This window comes from Monodelphis domestica, chromosome 2 (genome assembly GCF_027887165.1).
Source record: "Monodelphis domestica isolate mMonDom1 chromosome 2, mMonDom1.pri, whole genome shotgun sequence".
In the NCBI taxonomy this organism is placed as follows: domain Eukaryota; kingdom Metazoa; phylum Chordata; class Mammalia; order Didelphimorphia; family Didelphidae; genus Monodelphis; species Monodelphis domestica.
Window position 1 is genome coordinate 368392382 of NC_077228.1, and position 21340 is coordinate 368413721.

General features: G+C 35.1%; 1 protein-coding gene across 8 annotated transcripts in view; it reads right to left on the reverse strand.

The window, feature by feature from the left end:
• The window catches only part of HACE1 (HECT domain and ankyrin repeat containing E3 ubiquitin protein ligase 1), a 104880-nt gene that overhangs the window by 40641 nt on the left and 42899 nt on the right, over positions 1-21340 (reverse strand). For 5 of the 8 annotated variants that reach the window (XR_008916632.1, XM_007484370.3, XM_007484369.3 and 2 more), the window contains 4 exons: positions 11474-11570; positions 10766-10867; positions 9984-10090; positions 3640-3886 (listed from right to left, as the gene is read on the reverse strand). Coding sequence is in view for 7 of the 8 variants with exons in the window: in XM_007484370.3 (XP_007484432.1) it covers positions 3640-3886; positions 9984-10090; positions 10766-10867; positions 11474-11570 (553 nt within the window). In the remaining variant the exon portion in view is untranslated. The remainder of the gene's footprint in view (positions 1-3639; positions 3887-9983; positions 10091-10765; positions 10868-11473; positions 11571-21340) is intronic. The other 3 variants (XM_001368006.4, XM_056818625.1, XM_056818626.1) reach the window with 1 other exon arrangement.

Here is a 21340-nt window from a genome sequence, read left to right on the forward strand (position 1 = left end):
AATTTCCATAGAAAAAGGCTACATAACCACCCTCTATCACCCTGGAATTAATTTCATAGAATTATAAGATTTTGAATGAAAGGGACCTTAAAAATCACCTAACTCACAGTCTTCATTTTACAAATGAGGAAACAAAGGCCCAAGAGAAGAAAGCAACCTTCACTGCAAACTTAAATCAAGCTATGACTTAAGCACAATTCTTCCTTTTTGATAACCCTAATCTGTTCTCATAACAGTATGCCCAGCAAAAACATTTACTGAGCTCAACAAGCATATCACAATAGTAGTTCATTTACTCAATATTTATTTAAGTTCTAAATATATACCCAAAGCACTAGGTGAAGGAACTAAAAAGATATTAACATGTATATATTAAATATGCTATGTCTATTAACAAATGGTTTATACACATTAAGGAAGATGTATTTGTAACTACTTCCCCAATCATGATGCAGAGGTGACCTGGAGGTTAGGAGCTTTTACATGTCCTGCTAGATCACTTAAACATTGCCTAGTGTCTTAGGATACATTGGAATGGTGATGGTAGTTAATAGGATATAAGAAAGAATTTGAAGGTTAGACTTGTCAATGGAGTGTAGATCCTAGAAAGCTAGAAAATATGGATTCAAGGACCAACTAATTGATATCTAAGAAATAGTCTAGCCACTTTCAAAGAGGCATTATCAAGTTGGCCAGAAGTTAATGCATTCCTTGATCACAGTAATCATGGTTAACCTAGGAAACTTAGAGATTGTGATTGGGGAAGTTAATAGCCAGATCAATGACAGAAACTACAGATCCTTAAAGTATAAAAGTAGATAAGTAACTTTTCAAAATTATAAGCAAAATATAGTCATAGCCCCTTTAACGTTATAAATTTGTTCTACAAAAACATCTAGGGAAAAATTTTATTACAAAGAAGTCTCAAAAGAATGTTATAAATATCTGTAGTTTCACAACTTTACTGTACTGTGAAATTTGCTTCTAATATACAAGATCATTGTGAACTGGAATTGGCTAGTGCTACCTGAAAGAGAGGTTGCCTCTACCAAGCATAAATGGCAGTTTCATGACAACCTGACAATATATCAAGTGATTTAGCAGGACAGTAAAATTTCCTAATCTCTATTATCTAGTGTTATTAGTATAGTATTCTGAAGACCCACAGTAGCCCTGAATATTCTCAGGCAGATAATATTCAATATTACAAATCTGATGAAACCCATGGTGGGAAATGAATTTTAAATCGAATATTCATGAATTCCTTTGTTTCTAAGTAACAATATCATAACTTAGGAATAACCATTCCTAAAATATTTTAAAATATACAAAAAGGACACATCGCTACCTGAGAAGTCTAACCCTCCAATGCTTTCTTATATCCTATTAATTCCTATCATCATCCCAATGTATCCTAAGACACTAGGCAATGTTTAATGACATTTAAATTTAAACTTCAAAAAAAAAGTCATGGAAAACAAAAAAATACAGCACTTAGAAATTTCCCCAACTAAAAATATATGGTTTTTCAATACAATTTCAATGGGAACTCTACTCCACCCAGTAGCCATGATACCACAATCTCCTAGCCTCCTCTTGAACATCTAATTCCAACCCACATAAAAAATGTCAAATTTGCTGCCCTTCAAAGATCTGTTAAGATACAAGATTAAAAACATAGAGGGGCAATCAGTCCTTTAAAATACTTCACTATTTACCTTAGCAATTGTTCATATTAAAAATAAACAGAAGAGTGGTTTGAAAGATAGCTTTGTCAACAGGAAGGTCTAAAATTTAAGATAGAGAATATATTCAGAAGCAAGAACAATTATGCATAGTGCAAAAGCCAATAAAAAGACTAAAGTACAGTATACACAACTACAAATGGTATAAAATGAAAAGGACAGAGAAACAAGAGATACAAAAGCTAATCACAGCCCCTAAAAAGAGGGGGAAGCTAAAGGGATTGATGAACTTTTCTATCTTTGTTATCTTAAATTAAAAAACTAAATGACAATGCCAATACAAAGCCTGCCTAGTAAGTATGTAATCTTCTGATAAAAGTTTTAAGAATGTGATGCTTAGGTTTAAACAAATATCAAAAATATCTTATTAGCAAGGCAAAACTGAAGAATACTAAAATAAGTATTAGAACAAAATAAAATTGATAACCCACTTCTTTCTCAAGGGAGTTAAGAAAGGAATGGACAGTCAATCAATCAATAAGTATTTATTAAGCGTCCACTATATGCCAGGCACTGCGCTAAAAACTTTATCATATATGATCTTCTGTAATATCACAGAATTAAATGGGAATTTATTGTACTATATTCGTAACAAATAAATTTGAATAAAAATCTTTGGATCAGGAATCTGGTTTTCAACATGACAAGGAAATCAATTTGTTATTATTAACCAGTTAAATTTCTTTTTTAAAAAAGTAATAGAAAAAACAGAATTAAGAAATGTTTAACCATGTTCTTCCAGAAGAGGGCACTGTAAAGCCACAGTAAAATCAAAACAAGAAAAAGAAATGAGGGAAAAAAAAGCTATTATACCCATCCTAAGTATGAAAGGACCTAATTTCAGTAATATCAAATGTCAGTGTACTAGCTATTTTTAGTAAATGCCTAAATGTTCCCATAATAAGAAAAGAATTCTGTGAATAATATGGCAGGTTATTGTGTGAATAACAAAATTCTGTGCAACATAGCTAATTATTTTACTTAACATAATCTGAAACCTTACTATGAAAGAATTTAAGAATTAAACCCTTAAGCATTCATCAATTCATCAACCTAAAACAAAGAAATATGTATGCTCAAAAAAATTATTTAAACAAATTACTTTAAAAAATAAACATTTAATTTATATACATATTTGGCAAGAACATATATACATATGTGGTGATTTGAAATCAATCTTCTCCTTTAAATTCTTGCATACTTACAGAGGCAAAAAAATAAAAAAATTAAAAAGAGGCATTAACAAAGCCATTATTTCTTGTTACCTCATACGTTACAATTTAAGGTTAGCACTGAAGGGGTAATACTACCTTGGTTTTTATATAGACTCTTTCTGCCAAGGATTCCACCCATGCAAGTACCAGTATATGAGGAGAAGCTGAAGTAATACAAAACGTTTTAGGAAAACAACAATTTTTCACTGAAGTCAAGCTAGTAGGTAATACTAAATCAAAACCAAATTAGAGATGTAATCTTTCTGGATGCTTTTAATGCATAAAATGTTTACTAAATAACTGACTGGGGCACATTACAGGATATACACTTTAATGTAGAAAAAATTCAAATTAAAATAACTTTTCTTTCCTCTTCCTAATGAGAAGAAATGTAAAGCACAAAAGTGGGCAAAGAATATATAGTTCATTTTCTTTTTGATAATCTAAGTTTCAGTAAAAACAGATTTTAAATCCTAAATTACCTCTAAACCTGACAGTAAAACAAAACTGATATAAACAATTATACTATATATTATACATTAAAATATATTTAAATTTTTAATTCTTAAGAAAGGAGAAAAAGAAAGCTCACCAATTAAGTCTGAGCGATGATTAGTTAAAGGTGAAAGGGAAAAGGTGTACCTAACTTATAAACAGATATGGGTATGAACCAAACTTACGTCCTGTTCATGAGGGTTCTGATTATAGAATGCATGCTTTGTGAAATTCATCTCTTTAACGTCTATCTTCCTAACAACGTCATATACTTTTCTGACCTTGAACACCTGACTTCTTGGAGTTTTATTCCCATTGTAGCCCATATCAATTCCATTATTGGGAGAAGATGGGCCAATTCGAAAGACATGACAAAACATCCTCACAATCCTTAAGAGACTCTTCATTTGTGCTTCATAATTGCTAGACAGGCTGAAATGAAAAGTAATATGGAACACATTAGATGCATTAAAATAAATCTATAGCTCTAGATTTACTTATTTATTAATTTTTTTAAATCCTTAACTACTGCTTATAAATCCATACTAAGTATCAATTCCAAAGCAGAAAAGTGCTAAAAATGATTTTCACAGGGCCACAGAAGTTTCTGAGGCCAGATTTGATGCCAGGACCTCCTGTCTCCAGGCCTGGCATTCTATCCACTGGGTCACTTAAGCTGCCCTTCAAGATTTATTTTTTTTTTTAAGATTTTTATTTATCCCATGGCCTGATTACTTATGTCATCTAAACTAAACACAGGAAACTCTTCATTAGCTCTTGACATAATGAATAGATTATTCTTTTTTACATAAAATTATCCAATATATTATTATGCAAATTACCAATATTCAAAGAAACTTCTGAAAACAACAAATAATGAAAAAACATATGAACATTTGCTTTTTACAGAGTGGTTTAACTTGGTATATTATTATTATCTAAGAAGTTTGCTTTTCTGTGAGTCATTCACAAACAAATGAATATGGAAGCTAGGTTCTTAAGTCAATTCACAAGATCTTATTTAATCTGCAACAGACTTAGGACAATTCTGATAGCATTGCAGGATTTTCTGTGCCCTCACAATGATCACTGTGCATATTAATTATAAGTGTACTAGTAGTTACAAGATTCTATTCCATCTACATTGTCACATGGAGAAAAACCTTGGGTTTTTGTTTGTTTTGTTTTTTAATCTCTCATCTTCCCTTTTAGAATCAATACCAAGTATCAGTAACAAGGCCAAAGAGTGTTAAGGATGAAGCAATTGGGGTCACTTGACTTGTCCAGGGTCATACAGCTAGGAGGTGTCTGAGGTTACATTTGAACCCAGATCTTCTTGATTTGAGGCCTTGTTCTTTATCTATTGAGCTACCTAGCTGCACTGAAACCTCAGTTCTTTAAAACTATACCAGAGACAAACAAGCTCTCACAGGTCCTTCTAATATAGAAAGGCTTCAAGTAAGGTCCTAGTGACATCATTTTTAACTTTTGACTAAATTATCAGCCTAGCTAAGTTTGAAATGGTTCATTACCAGACAGTAAGCCAAAAGGTGGTTCATTTTTGAGGGCCAAAAAATTCAGGAATACTATCTGTTAAGTAGTGAAAGAAAGATGTTCTGCATAAATAAAAGGAACAAGTCAAGATCACTGAAGTACTACTACTATGTGTAACTGTAAAAAGTACAGGAAATGGATTCAATCTGAATAATTTCTGAGGACATACCCTAAAAGCAGTGTCATTGACAAATAAATCACTAATAACAAGTATCATATCTTGGTTCTTGCCTGAAGACAATGAAAAATTATGCCATCTTCTCCTAAGCATAAGTACTTCTCTCAAAATCTAATTATATCAGAAACTAAATCAGCCTATTCCCAATTTACTTTAGCCTCTTCAATAAAATCTATCTTTTTTTTACCATATTTCAATGTATTCTCATACTTCACTATAAGATTCCCACTGAGTTGGCATGTGTTCTGGTTTGCTGTGTGTCAGATAATAAAAAGTATTTGCTCTCCAAGTAATGTACCAGCATTTGTTCAAAACATACTTCAGTACATCAAGGATCTCATTTCAATCCCTTAATCCCCCTACCAACAAGGAATCCCTCTAAACTTTGAATAGGTGTATTTAATAACTTACCCTTAAGGAGCTTTCAATTTAGAGAATAAGCATGCAAAAAGCTAAATAAAACTTCTTAATGCATATTAAGCCATAGGAGAGATATTAAAATGGGAACATGAATCACAAAGACAGCAATTACAGCTATTCAGAAGAGGCGAGAACATTTCAGGATAGAAGCCATTCTTATCTAACTCAAGTTCTTAATGGTTTCTCTCATCTCCCTGGCCTAAGGAAATCTACAGGCAAAAATGAACAAAAATGAAAAGTGAAGATGGGCATAAAACAAGAGAACAAAACAAGAATTAAATGCATAGATATATGTTCTGCTATGTACAAGAAGGTTATCTAATGTGGAGAATCAGACAGAGACAAGTTAAACACTTAAAGAGTAAGCCAGGAACAACAGAATACTTAACTAATTATTATTAGAGACCACAGATAATGTATTTTTAAGGAGCTATGTGAAAGCAGGACTGGCAAACTAGGATTCAAATGGTACTCCAGCTAAAGTCTACAGCTTGAAAGGGAAGAAATGACTTGGCAAACAATGAACCAAATATCTCACATCACTCTATATGCCTTAAGTCACTTCACCTGCATTTCACACTAAGAGTTGGCCATCTTTTCTAGCTGAGGTAAAATCTTCTACATGTATAAATTACCTCATTCCACCCTATAGTCCCCACCAAATTCTACTCATCTCCAATCTGTCTACTTCCAACCTTAGAAAAACCTTACTTGATCCAGCCATTCCCACTAAGTACTACTGTCCTCTGTTGTTATTCTCCCTTCCATTTTCTGGCTAAAATCCATGATAAGTTCATCTACAGTAGGTGCCTTTACTTCCTTTCTTCTCTTAACTCTATATAGCAGTCATGGTGAACCTACGGCACAGGTGCCAAATATACCACACAGAGAGCTCTCTGGGCACTTGACCACACACCCCACCCCATCCCCATCCTCAAGTTCATTACTAGAAAGGCAGAGGAACTCAGGCAGAGCTGCTCCCCTCCCCATCTTCACTGTGCCTGACATTTTTTTCACATTCCCTGCCCTTCTGCACAGTAGCCCAATGGGAACACACAGGTGTATGGCTCCACAGGCGGTAGAACAGGAGGGGAGCGGAGCCTCTCTCTTCCCTCTCTCTACATTTGATGAGGGCATTCCTCACCTCACCTGCCCCTCCACCCAGCAGCCCAATGAGAGAGCTTTCTCCCTCTCCTATGTGGGGTAAGGGGAAAGGGAGGGCACACCATGGCCTGCAGTCATGGGGGTGGGGGGTGGCATGGCACTCAGTCTGGGGATGGGGTGGGGGCGGGGCCTGGCACTCTGACTCTAAAGCGTTTATTGTCACTACTATAGTCTAGCTTCCCACCTCATCATTAACTAAAACTGCCATCTCCAAAATTACTAATAATCTAACTGCCAAATCTAATGGCCTTTTATCACTCTTCATTCTTCTTGACCCCTGAAGTCTCTGACACTGTCAATTACCCTCTCTTCCTAGACACTCCCTTCTCTGCCATAAGTTTCCATGACACTGTTCACTCGTGGTTCTATCCTACCAATCTGACTTAGCTAACAATTCTTTCTCAGGTTCCTTTGTTGGAACTTCATCCAGAGTATATTTACTAAATACATATGTCCCCCTTTCCATCTCCTACTATACTTTTTACTTGGTAATTTCATGAGTTCTAGGAATTTAATTTTCCTTGCTATGTTGCTTATTCTCAATTCTACTTACCCTGCCCTAACCTCTCTAACATGTAGTCTGGAATCTCTAGCTGCCAAGTAGATATATCAAACTGAATGATGCATAGATATTATCAATTCTATATCTCAAAACTGAATTCATTTTCTTTCCTCTAAAACTATCCTCTTTCAAAACTTCTCTTACTTTCAAGGATACAATCAGACAGCTGGAGGTACAGTGGACTTGGAATCAGGAAGTCCCAAATTCAGCACAACCCTGGGCTAGTCACTAAATCTCTTGTCTACTTCAGTTTCTTTAACTACAAAATAGAAATGTAACAGCAACTACCTGATAGGACTACTCTGAGAATTAAAGGAGATAATATTTGTAAAACAGGCTTAGCACAGCGCCTGGCATTAAGCAGGCAACTATATAAATGCTTATTTCCTTCTCATCCTACCAGCCGCCCAGTCTTGCAACTGAGGTATCACCCTCATGCCTTCTTGCTCCCTATCATAGCCATGCCTTTCTTCTGTCTCTTTCTCTCCTCTAACACTACAGTCTTACTGTGCTGGTCTTTATCCCAGTGGTATATCCAATCCATCCTCTTCTCAGTTGTCAAAATGATTTTCCTAAAGCCCAGTTTTCCCTTTCAGTCAACCATCCACTGCCCTGAATAAACTCCAATGGCTCCCCATCACATCAAGATCAAATATAAAATCTTATTTAGCTTTTAGAACCCTTTAAAACCTGGGCCCCTTTGACCTCCCCAGCTTCTTATATCTTATATACTCTGCATTCCAGGGATTCTGGCCTCCATTGCTGGTCTCTACCCAAGACATCCCTCCTCCTGACTCCAGGCATTTTCAGTGATTGTCCCTCATGCTTAGAATTCTCTCCCTCCTTCCTTCCACCCACCTCATGGTTTCCCTGAATCCTACATTCTACAAGAAGCCTTTCTTAATCCCCCTTAATGCTAGTTCTCTCCTTGATTATCTCCAACTTATCCTCAATATATCTTTCTGTTTATACATAGTTGTTTCTATCCCTTGTTAAACTGTAGGTTCTTGAGGGCAGAAACTATCTTTTTGCTTTTTCAAAAAATTTCAATGATTGGCACATTGTCTGGTACACAATAGGTACTTAATAAAGGCTTATCGGTTATTGACAAAGAGGAGGAAATATCAGGATATTTAGAAAAGAAGAAAGTGATCTAGGGTGGTATAATAAAAAAAGCACTGAAGAAAATAAAAGACAGCAGTCCTGGTCTAAAAGTGTAATTAAAAGCTCTGGGAACAGGGTTTTAATTTCAATAAAAGGAAATGGTGGCAAAATTAGCAATGAAGGCAAGAGGAAAAAAGCTCTGAGAGGCAATGAACTCAGTAAGGCAGTCATAAAAATATAGGTAAGTGTTGAGTAGGAACTGCTTTTTCCAATGCTGGAGCTACAGGAAGGGAAGAGATAAAGATTTAAAGAATCACCATTAGCCCTTCATCTCTTCTTATTTAGACTATAGTGGCCTTCTAAATGGTCTTTCTGCTTCCTGTCCTAACTCTCACCAATTTGCCCACTGTCAAAATATTTTAAAATATAGTTCTGATTCTTCTATTCAAAAATCTTGAGTCCTGATGGTCTACAAAATTAAAAAAAAAAAGAATACTACTTATTTTGGCAATGGTAATTCTGACAATTTGGCTTCCATCTACTTTTTCTAGGCTCATTTTACATTTGTCTATTCATTTTTTGGTGAGGAGGGAGTTGTTAACCAAAAAGAAAGAAGAACTCAAAATCATGCCAAATTTGAATTAAATAACTGGAAACATTTTGCCTGGAGAAACATGGGGAGGATATGAATATCTTCAAGTATTTGAAGGCAATCTTAAAAACTTTTTTTTTGTTTTGATTCTAATGGCCAAAATTAGAAATAATGAGTCAAAGTGACAAAAGGGCAATTTTCAGGTCAACATAAGTCAAAGCTTCCTAATAATTAAAGCTCCCCCAAAGGTGACATGGATTGTCTCATGAGTTACTGAATTACCTATAATTGGAAGTATTCAAGCAGAAAGTAGATAACCATTTGTCAAATGTTATATGTTAGAGGTGTCAAACAGTACATGAGAGGCATGCAATCCATAATGTTCTCAGATGCAGCCCAACCAGATTTAAATGCAATTGGGAAATACTTAAAATAAGTCAAAATCCAATAAATATAGATAATATTACATTTTAAAACTAAGTCAATATGTGAATCAGAGATCCTTATGTACAATTTAGTGGCCCCTCCATTTCTATTTGAGTTTGAAATTCAAACAGTTTACTGTAGAGAATATTCATATATTTTAGATCATGTAAAAACTAAAGTCTCTTTTAATTCCAAAATTCTACAATTCTATATTATTCCTACATATTAAAAAAATCTATAGTGCATCCTTATTTACATGCCAAATAAACACCCTTTTAAATGACATGAGGTAAATAAAATTTTTTAAAAATGTAAATGACATGAGATTAATTTTAATGCTTAACTTTCCAGTCACCCCAGACTTTACTAGACACGGATATTTACTTGGCCAGCATATTATAATAACATCTTATTATTTACAGATGTCATCCAGAAGTATAAATATTTCTGAGAGAAAAGTCCCTAAAACCAATTAATGCAATAGACATTGTTTCCTACTGACTTGTTTATTACACTTTAAAATTCTTACCTAAGCAGTTTATGACCATTTGTTGTAGCAACTTCAGCAAGACTTGTCAGAATCTTTAAGTACTGGCTTTCACTCTGCTGGGACAAATGCTCCAAAACTTGTCGCAACTGAATATTTTAGAAATTTCAAAAATGTGATTAACGTTAGAGTAATATACACAATTTATCTGGTAATCGGTTAACTATTCTTTTTAAATCTATTTATGACTTGGTCAGAAGTCAGTTTTCTGAAATGAAATTTTTCACAGGTAATTTCTCTTTCACAGTTTTAGAAGCTCAAGAAGTAAGTTATTTATTCTTTGATAATTCCTCTATCTAGAGTCACACCATAAAGCTAATGCTAAATCTTTTTGCCTCGTGGTCTCACCATTCAGAATAGGAAGAATGCAACACCAGTCTGAGTACATCATAGAAAAATGCAGTAATTTTAAGAAATTACTTGAAATTTGAGTTTTAGTTTATCGACCATTAATAGAGGCAGAAATAATGAAGTCAGTGCACATTTCAAGTCTGCAACAGAAACAAACTTGAAAAGAGAATTTGTTATCAATTATGCAAATTATAGTTCTCTTACAAAAAGGCCAAAGACACAAAGGACATAGTCCTGAAACATTTTTATTTTACTGGCTAAAATCTAACTCATACTTAAAACTGACAGCCTAGCACAAGATACTGGATTCCTGAAATTCACAAAGTTTGGCTATGAAGGATGCTTACAAAATGTTTCATATAAATTTAATATAACACGTACATATACATATACTTTTAAAGAAATTCAGTTACCATATTTTCTCGAAGCTCCTCATTCTGTGTCATTTGAATAATTGTCTGGAAAAGTCTAGGGTGATATTGAATTAACACTTCACAAGTCTCTCCATAGCCACCCTACAAAACAATATTTAAAAATAAACTTTAAAAGTGAAATTCCTCCTAAAATATATGTGCTTTACCCAATAAAAATTTTTAATCCTGGCAAAGAATTGGAAATTGAGGAGATATCCATCAATTGGACAATAGCTGAACAAATTGTGGTATATGTTAGGGATAGAATGTTATTATGCTATATGGAATGATAAGCAAGATGATTTCAGAAAAAGTTGGAAAGATCTACATGAACTGATGCAGGGTGAAATAAGCAGAACTGGAAGAACATTATACACTGTAACAACAATACTACAGGATGATCAGCTATGAAAGACTAGTTACTCTCAGCAATATAACGATCTGGGACAATTCTGAAGGACTTATGACAAAGAATCCTATCCACTCCCAGAAAAAGGACTGTTGGAATCAGATACAGAACAAAGTATACTATCTTTCATATTAGTTTATGGTGAAATTTTGGGGTTTGGTTTTTATATCAGTATTCTCATACAACAATGGCCAAAATAAAAAATATTAAATTTTAGACCTGATTTTCTATGTAAATGAAAAAAGATGAGTAGCATTTACCTTACATTCTATTATGAAAGATAATAAAGAAAATCATACCTGTACACACAAATCCAGTGGGGTTACTCCATTTTTATCTGGCAGATATTTTGCTCCTCGTAAAAGAAGAATCTGTGCTGTGTCTCTTTGGCCATGACTGTATAAAATACAGAGCCAATACTTAAATTACTTTGTACTTAAAAGTTTTTACCGATTATGAATTATTGTTTGATACTCAAAACAACAACAACAACAACAACCGTCCAAGTCTATCTATTTCTTGTTCCTTAAAGCAATCTTCCAGACTTTCCCAACACTAAGAGCACCATCACTGTGTGGGGTAAGACATAGAAATAGGCAATTAACATAGAAAATTCAACATGATGAATTGATACTATAGATCATTCTCAGTCTCCTTTGCTGAGCCCTTATCCAGGACATGTCCTCTAACACTCCACATCCCCCAGGACTATGTCCTCAGCACTCTTCTCTTGTCTCCTTCCTCTCCCTGTCCCCACCAAATAAGCAACACTGGTTTCCTTGTGGTTTCATTAACAAGGCATTCCATCTCTTGGATCAGGGCATTTCCTGGCTATCCCTTAAGCCTAGAATGTTCTACCTCTTCTCCACTTCCTGGTTTCTCTGGCTTCCCTCAATCCGAGATAAAAATCCTACCTTTTTACAAGGCAGCTATTCTAATTTCTCTTAATTCTGTAGACATTGTACAAATCTGTTTGCTCACAGTCTCCCCCAGAAGACAGAGTTCTCTGAGGGCAAGGACTATCTTTTGCCTTTATTTGTATCTCTATTGTTTAGCACAGTGTCTGGGGAACAGTAGACTTACTGAGTTGCCTAGGGCAACTAAGAATACTTCTAGACTCTGGATTTGGAGATTTCCTACAATTTACTTTGGGAGCTTCTTCCTTCTTCACAGCCTTGTACTGACACTTTTTTCCCCAAACCAATAATTTTCAAATAAAGACTGGACAATCAATTCTTTAACATGTTGCAGAAGAAATTATTAAGGTATAAGTTGGTCTAACTGGCCTCTCAGATCCCTTCCAACTCTAATATGGCATACTTTGCACTTCCCATTCCCATTTTTTCCCTTTCCCAGGTGCCACTTACTGCTTTTACTGCTTCCTCCTCAGTTCTCATAAAGCACTTTGTTTTGTACCTAATGTATTTAACCTGTATTATTATTTACTTATATGCCATTTCCCCATTATACTCTACACAGGAGACTATTTAAATTTCATAGTTCTCCTTGTACAGTGGTAAGTATTAAATAGGAACGGTAAGTACTTTAAAAATATTTGTTGAATTTCATTGTATTCAAAACAAGCTTTCTCTCCATCAAACATACCTCCTAAAGAAGAATTTTTAAATTTTCTTCCATACCTCCTAAACCAAAAAATCTTAAATAAGTATAGTTTATTTTAATACTTAAAATAACAAGCATTTTAAAAGGATGCTGTTACTAATTGTTGGAAGTGCATATTTTGGGTTCATATCAATAACCATTTTCCAAGCTCAAACCCACAAACTTGTTCCTTCATACTCCCAGTATCCATGAGAAGTCTTGTCTCCTTGATTTTAACGATATGTGGTCTGCCAACACCTCCATTTACCTTTTAATTCTCACTACACCCAATATACTCAGCTTAGTATCCACTTCCATCTCTATCTTCCCTGCTAGCCACAGTACCTGGCTGAGTATAAGAAATGGATTCCTTTCACCATCTGCCTCACTTCCTCCCTTTTCCATTTCTATGTATAGAGTAGAAGAAAATGGAAAAGGGAACTTCACTCCAGGACATTTTTTTCCAATGGAATTAGAACTGGAATCAGAGGATCTCAGCTATGCCATCTGCTGAGATAGCAGTAGCTTGAAATGGCCAAGATCACCTTTCTGAGATCCTGAGGAATATTTATCCTTTATGCAAACTAGAAAAACATAAGAATGACATTAAAAATTAGTGATTTTAAGGGTCAATCTCCAGACCAGGAGTTCTTAATCTTTTTTTGTATCACAGAACTCTTTAGGAGTCTGGTAGAAACCGTCTGAGAACAATGTTTTCAAATGTATAAAATACATAGGATAACAAAGAAAACTGATTATATTTTTCTATTACTTGAAATAAAGAGAAAGTGGTGACAATGCTGTAAATTTTGAAGAACAAAGGAATGTGCTGAGGAGTGTACATCATATGGTCTCAATATTCTCAATGAAATAGGTTAATTTGTTATCACAGATGTTTTAGAAAATGAAAGAGAAAAACAAGGTGAAATAGAAAAGTTTTATAGAAGACACAAGAAGGTCAGTTATGGTTATATGCAACAAATTTTTGTAGGTGAAGTTAGTTCAATTTAATGATTTTTCTACAGAGATACTCAACAACTCTAGAGAAAGAACAGAAAAAATAGATAGGACAAATTTCCTAAGGATGATGAATTATAAGATGGAAACAATGCAAGGTAAAAAGGCAAGGCATTTGAAGATATTAGCTAGTGTAACAGTCAAAGTGGTTAACCATGGCACCAAGGCTACCATAGAAATGAGATAAGTTAAGAGTGGGGAAAATAAACTGACAGAATATATTAAGTCACAATAAAAGCAATGGGTATGTTTAATATTAAAGAGGTAGAATTTCAAAGATCTGGATTTTAGATGAATGCAAATCTGATAAATGGTAAATTCTAATCTGTCACCACGGCTGAAATGAGATAAAGAATGAGGATGTTTTTGTTGAGAAAAGAGAAAAATATAAAGATCATGTATTTTGGGTCTTTTTTTTCTTTTGTTTTATTAGGGGGGAAAATGAGGCATCAATGTAAATACTAAAATCCACAAAGATGATCACAAGGAATGGGGGTGGAGAAAATGACTATTAGCCAAGAATTAATTTAGGGTGAGATATGACTTGTAGATAAGTAGATGACAACAACAAGGATGGTGAACAGGGTTAGAATAATTTGGAAGTGGTAGATGGAAGTAAGAACCTTATAGAAAGGAGTAATATAGCTTTATTCACACTATGTATAAATCATCCTTTCCAAGTCAAGGTAACTTAAATCAGTCAGTTGAGTCACAGTACATGAAAATGAAAAGGTACCCCCTGTTCAATTAGAACAAGAAACAAGTAAAAACTTCTCATACTTCCTGCTTGGTCTCTTGAGCTCTTCAGTTTTGCAAAGACTGTTAGGCTACTAAGTTCCTTCTCTGTCTTAGAGGAGTTGCTTTGCACTAAAATAGGTATCTGACTAAGACAGTTATAAGCTAGTATTTGCTAATCAATGGAATGGTTCCAACTTCTGAGAACAGAACCTAAGAGTCAGTTAATCACTGAATATATAATATTAGGATAAAAAACATGCTGAATTCAAAAAGGATACAATGTGTTATGAGATGAAAAGTCATAGTAAACAAGTTGAAGTAGAAACAAAAAAAAAAACTACCACTCCACTTAATAGTGGCACTATTTAAAGAACTCAGAATTAAAAGCAAAGCAGTATGATGAAGGAAATGGCAAACTACTCCAGTATCTTTGCCAAGAAAACTTCATAAATAACTGCTTGATGGAGTCACACAGAGACAGACACAACTGAAAAATAATAGGAGAAAAGTTAAAGTCAAAAGGATAGCAAGCAATTCTGAAAAGAACAACATAGAATAGGATAAATGCAAATAGGATCCAAGATTCTGAGAATGAAGACAATAGAACAAGCAAGAAGAAGCAGCCTAGTGTAATGAAATGAGTATTAGATTTTAGAATCAGAGGTACAAGTGGGAGTTGTAGTTTTGCTACTCTATCTGGGCAACCCTAAACAAGTTTGTTCATCTCTCAGGGCCTCGAGCAACTTTAGTTCACAAATGAAAAGGTGAAATCTCTAAATCACTCAACAACATTATACCTGTGGATAGCTATAAGGGCATACCAATTAACAAAGTTATTATGGAGGCACTTAAGTTCCACATTATAGAAAATAAGCAGAATCTAAAGATTAAAAAAATGTTGTTAAATAGTAAGAGTTTAAACAGAAAGAAAAACATATAAGATTTTGTATATTTCAAGACACTTCCTAGGTTACAATGACTAATGAGTCTTTTAAAAGAAACCAATGACAATACATATACTAAAATTCTTGAATTCCTACCTCTCAAGAACTTATTCAGTCCACTTCTATCATTTTATACTATAATTTGTCTGCAAATTTAACTTTTTCTATTTTACACACACACTGCCCTGTCCCTTTTCAAAGAAAATATATGAGGGTTGGTGGGTATTCATCTTTTTAATACTGTCTCCACAAGTCCTTGTAACTTGGACACTGTTAAAAGGGCTGACAACAAATGAGACTGGTGTTCCATTTCTATCTCACTTCCAGAATGGTCAACTTATTCTTTAGGTATAATTTTAACCTCAAATATATTTCACCATCATTTCCCCAAAAGACTTAAAGTTCACTTGTGCTAAGCTCAAAAGGCAAGAATAAAAGTATAAGAAGGTAGTGAAAGGTTCTGTAACAGTTAACACTAAAATCATGGCTCCTTCGAATATAGATGAGCACTTGATGTGAAATAACAATGTTTTACTCCTAGATGGTTATAAAAGACCATATCATTGCATAAAGGTACCTTCCAGAAATCAAATGAACTACTTCTTATTATTAGATTTGAGTTTAGAGAAACAAGGTAAAAGATGATCCTGAACTGTGAAACACCCCCCAAAAAAGTGATTCTTAAGAATCAGGAAAAAAATTTAAAGTATATAAATTTCTAGAAAAGGAGATATGCCATGGTAGGTTCAGACAAGACTGTGGCACAGGAGATATAGATAGAGCTCTTCTATATCAGTTGCTTCAGGAAAAACTGAATCAAGCTAATAAAAGTTATTTTATAGAATTAGATTCTTATAAATTCTATGAAAAGAGAAAAGCTAGTCCCCATGTTAATAGGTATAATTTCAAGTCTGATGGTAGAGAAAAAAAAAATACAAACAGAATCTTTCTGGAACATGGGTATCTTGGGCTTCCCAATCATGATTAGTCATTTTTTCTAAGGTCAACAAAGAATTTCCCTGAAAGAACTGGATAAAAGCTAGAGAAGAATTAGACAAAATTAGACAAGGAGGTTAAGGGAAAAAAAGTACATTCAGGTAAGAGAGTAAGAGACTACATGTGATGAAAATGACATATGACTAACAATCTAAAAGGCAACAGAGATGAATAGTGGGTATTAATAGGCTACAATTCATTGCCAATAACTTGCTTGTGAGATGATATCAAAGACATTATTAAGAACATAGGGTCAAAAAAAGAAGAGGTGTATCAGTCAGGTAGTGAGAGTAAGGAATAAGAAATGGATAGCTAAAACAGTGTACTCATAATAGCAAAGTATTAACAAGATTCAGCAAAAGATCTCCAATGCATACTCTCTAAAGAATTTAAGAAAAAATATAGACAAGAATTAGACAGAATACATAAAAGGGACATAAATGGGTCTTGAAAAACTGTAATCTACAGAAAAGGAGGGAATATTCCCACCCAAGGGAAGAAAACCATCTTAATATGAATGATCGAACCACAAAGAAACATCCAAAATAACTAGGTCCAAAAAAGTTCTGAAGGGGATAAAAAGTAGTAGGGAATTAACAATAAACAAGACTGTTCCCTGAATTGGACTGCCTGACTACTGTCCAGACTGTTACTTCTACCAATCGCTTCTCACTTGCTATCTTTGTAACATATACAGCAAAAATAGAGAGAATATCTGGTCCAACTCCCCTTCACTTTACAAATGAAATTGGGAAATGATGCCTAAGGAAACAAACCCAAAAGGTCAAGTGACTTGCCCAAAGTCACATAAACTAGAGAAAAGCAAAGCTAGGGAATCAACTCAGATTTTCTGACTTCCATTTCAGTGCCATTTCCACTACTGCACATTTTTTACTTGTATACATGAATGCAAAGGACATTTAAAATTTTAACAAAGGGCATTAGAGAAATTGGGGAAGAGCCACAACAATTATTAGTATTTGTAATAAAAATGTTGTCTATAGAAGTAATCTCTGAGAAAAATCAAGTGTTTTCAGATTATTGCAAATAATTATTTAATTTACCATCAAAGAACGCTATGGGACAAAACAAAAAAAGAACTGAAGAGAAGAAAAAACTGATGCCCAAAAAATAAAGATGACATAATTGAGTTATTTTGTAGAGATAAAGAGAGTGAGAAAGGAATATACTCTCTAAATCAAGCATCCTAGTCACAGGACCATATTGTATCTTAAAAACTGTTTACTGCGAGACTTCCGGGTAAACATGGCTGCAATCTAGAAGCGACTCGCTTCCCCTCCCCAGCACAGTACAAAATAGACTACCTCAAAAGAGCATGAAAATCACCTTTGGAAGAACGGAGAGACTCTCCAGTACCCCACAGAAACGAAGGTACATGGGATTTGAACATTTCCACACCATAAGGAGAAGGAAAAGCTTGCACAAAAAATGTGAACTGAGCTGCCCCTCCCCCCCACCCCACCAAACCAGAGTAAGCTATCAGAGCACTCACTGGGACAGCGAGTGAGTGAGGAGCGTCTCTGTCTAGGGGGGCACACCGGGGTCCTTGGGATCTAAAGACTGCAAGGAAACGACCTCTCACGGCAGCTTCACGGGAGAATCCTGCACTGAGCACAGGGGGCTACGGAAATGAACTCCGGGGCGGTTGTGCTGAGCACCTGGGCAGGCTGCACTGATCACCTGGGCGGTTGGGCTGAACACAGGGGCATGTACTCTAAGAAACCTCGGAGGCTGGGAAGAACTAGTCTGAGGCAACCTAAATTCACAGAAAACCCACCCATATCACCCAGACCCCAGACCAAAAAAAGAAAGTGGAATAAAACCACCAAAGGGATGGATGACATGTCCCAAAATCAAGCCTCCAAGAAGAAAGGGGGGGGGGGGGGGAGTGACTATTGAAAACTTTTATGGAGGGAGAACCCAAGGAAAAGAAGAGAATGAGGATGAAATCCAAACAAAATCAGAGCATGCCTCCCAAAATGGAAACTACCCACAAGCTCTGGAAGATCTCAAACTGGAGCTTACCCAAAAGATGGAAACCTTTTGGAAAAAAAAATGGGAGAAAGAGATCAGCAGTCTGAAAGACAAGACTTCACAATTGGAGAAGGAGCTGGAAGCATCTAATAGAAGGGCAGACAAAGCTGAAAAGCAAAACCAGTCCCTAACGATCAGAATTAAGCAACTGGAAGACAGCGAGCATGCCCAAAAGATGGAAACCTTTTGGAAAGAAAAATGGGAGAAAGGGATCAGCAGTCTGATAGACAAGACTTCACAATTGGAGAAAGAGCTGGAAACATCTAATAGAAGGGCAGATAAAGCTGAAAAGCAAAACCAGTCCCTAACAACCAGAATTAAACAAATGGAAGACAGCGAGATTACAAAACAGCAAGAATCAATAAAGCAAAGCCAAAAAATTAATGAATTATAAAAAAACATGAAATATCTCACTGAAAAGGTCACAGATTTGGAAAACAGAGGAAGAAGAGACAACCTCAGAATTATTGGTCTCCCCGAAAAATCAGAGATAAACAAAAACCTCAATGCTATTTTACAGAAGATTATAGAAGAAAATTGCCCACATGTTCTGGAGCAAGGGGGCAAAATAGAAATAGAAAAGGTTCATAGAACACCCTCTATACTAAATTCCCAAAAGACAACCCCCAGGAATGTAATTGCCAAATTCAAGAGGTTCCAAGAAAAGGAGAAAATCCTACAAGAAGACAAGAAGAGGAGCTTCAGATATATAGGGGGGCTCCCATATGGAGCACACAGGACTTAGCGGCTAACACACTAAGAGACCGCAAAGCATGAAATACGATATTTAGAAAGGCAAGAGAGCTAGGTCTCCAACCAAGAATCAACTACCCAGCAAAACTGACTATATACTTCCAGGGGAAAGTATGGGCATTCAACAAAATAGAAGATTTCCAAGCATTTGCTAGGAAAAGACCAGAACTTAGTGGAAAATTTGACATCCAATCACAGAAAGCAAGAGAAACATGAATGAAAGGGAAAAGGAGATGAACCTTATCTTTTTCTTTATCTCAAACTCTCTTCTATAAGGACTACATTTATATCAAATTATATATATATTAATATGTGGGGAAAATGTATTGTGTAACTCTCAAAAATTGTATGCATCATAAGAGTAGTTAGAAGAATCATGCATAGGGAAAGATTGGGGCATCAAGAAGATTTGGTGAAAGGGGGGGCAAAGAAAGAAAAAGGGAGGGGGGGAATCGTCGATAATACTAACATTTACTTCAAGAAATAGTGGGGGGGCTAAATAGAATAATCTTTCCCATACAAAGATACACATGGGAAGGGGAGGGGAAGAACTCTCATATGAGAAGGAGAGGAAGAGAGCGTAAAGTAGAATTACTTAAACCTTACTCTCAGTGAAATCAAATCTGAGAGGGAAGAACATCTAGATCCAGTGGGATCCTGAATTCTATCTTATGCAACATGGTAAGAAAGAAAGGAAAATCAAGGAGTGGGAGGGGGAAGGGAGTATAAAAAGGGAAGGAAGGAGAGGGGGGAGGGGAAGGGAGCATAAAAAGGGAGGGGTTAGATAGAAAGAGAAGCATATCAAGGGAGGGGACTAGGGGGACGGACCTAAAGTAAATCACTGGTTCAAAAGGAGATAGCTAAAGAAGAAAGGTCAGAACTAGGGGAAGATATCAAAATGCCAGCGAATCCACAAGTGACAATCATAATTTTGAATGTGAATGGGATGAACTCACCCATAAAACGTAGACAAATAGCAGATTGGATTAGAACCTAAAACCCTACCATTTGTTGTCTTCAAGAAACACATATGAGGCGGGTTGATACTCACAAGGTTAGAATTAAAGGATGGAGTGAGATCTTTTGGGCCTCAACTGATAGAAAGAAGGCAGGAGTTGCAATCATGATATCTGACAAAGCCAAAGCAAAAATAGACCTGATCAAATGGGATAGGGAAGGTAAATATATTCTGCTAAAAGGGAGTATAGACAATGAGGAAATATAACTAATCAACATGTATGCACCAAATGGTATAGCATCCAAATTTTTAATGGAGAAAGTAGGAGAATTGAAGGAGGAATTAAGACAATAAAACCATATTAGTGGGAGACTTGAACCAACCACTATCAAATTTAGATAAATCAAACCAAAAAAATTAATAAGAAAGAGGTAAAAGAGGTGAATGAAATCTTCAGAAAAATTAGAGTTAATAGACATATGGAGAAAAATAAATAGGGACAAAAAGGAATACACCTTCTTTTTAGCACCACATGGCACATTCACAAAAATAGATGATACACTAGATCACAGAAACATGGCACTCAAATGCAGAAAAGCAGAAATAATAAATACAACCTTTTCAGATCATAAAGCAATAAAAATGATCAGAAAAGGTACATGGAGAGCCAAATCAAAAATTAATTGGAAATTAAATAATATGATACTCCAAAATCGGTTAGTTAGAGAAGAAATCATAGAAACAATTAACAATTTCATTGAGGAAAATGACCATGGTGAGACATCCTTTCAAACCTTATGGGATGCAGCTAAGACAGTACTTAGAGGAAAATTCATATCCCTGAGTGGATATATTAACAAATTAAAGAGGGCAGAGATCAATGAATTGGACATGCAAATCAAAAAACTTGAAAACGAAAAAATTAAAAAACCCCAGAAGAAAACCAAACTAGAGATCCTAAAAATTAAGGGAGAATTTAATAAAATCAAAAGAGATAGAACTATTGAGCTAATAAACAAGACTAGAAGCTGGTACTTTGAAAAAACAGACAAAATAGACAAAGTACTGGTCAATCTAATTTAAAAAAAAGCAAAGAAGAAAGG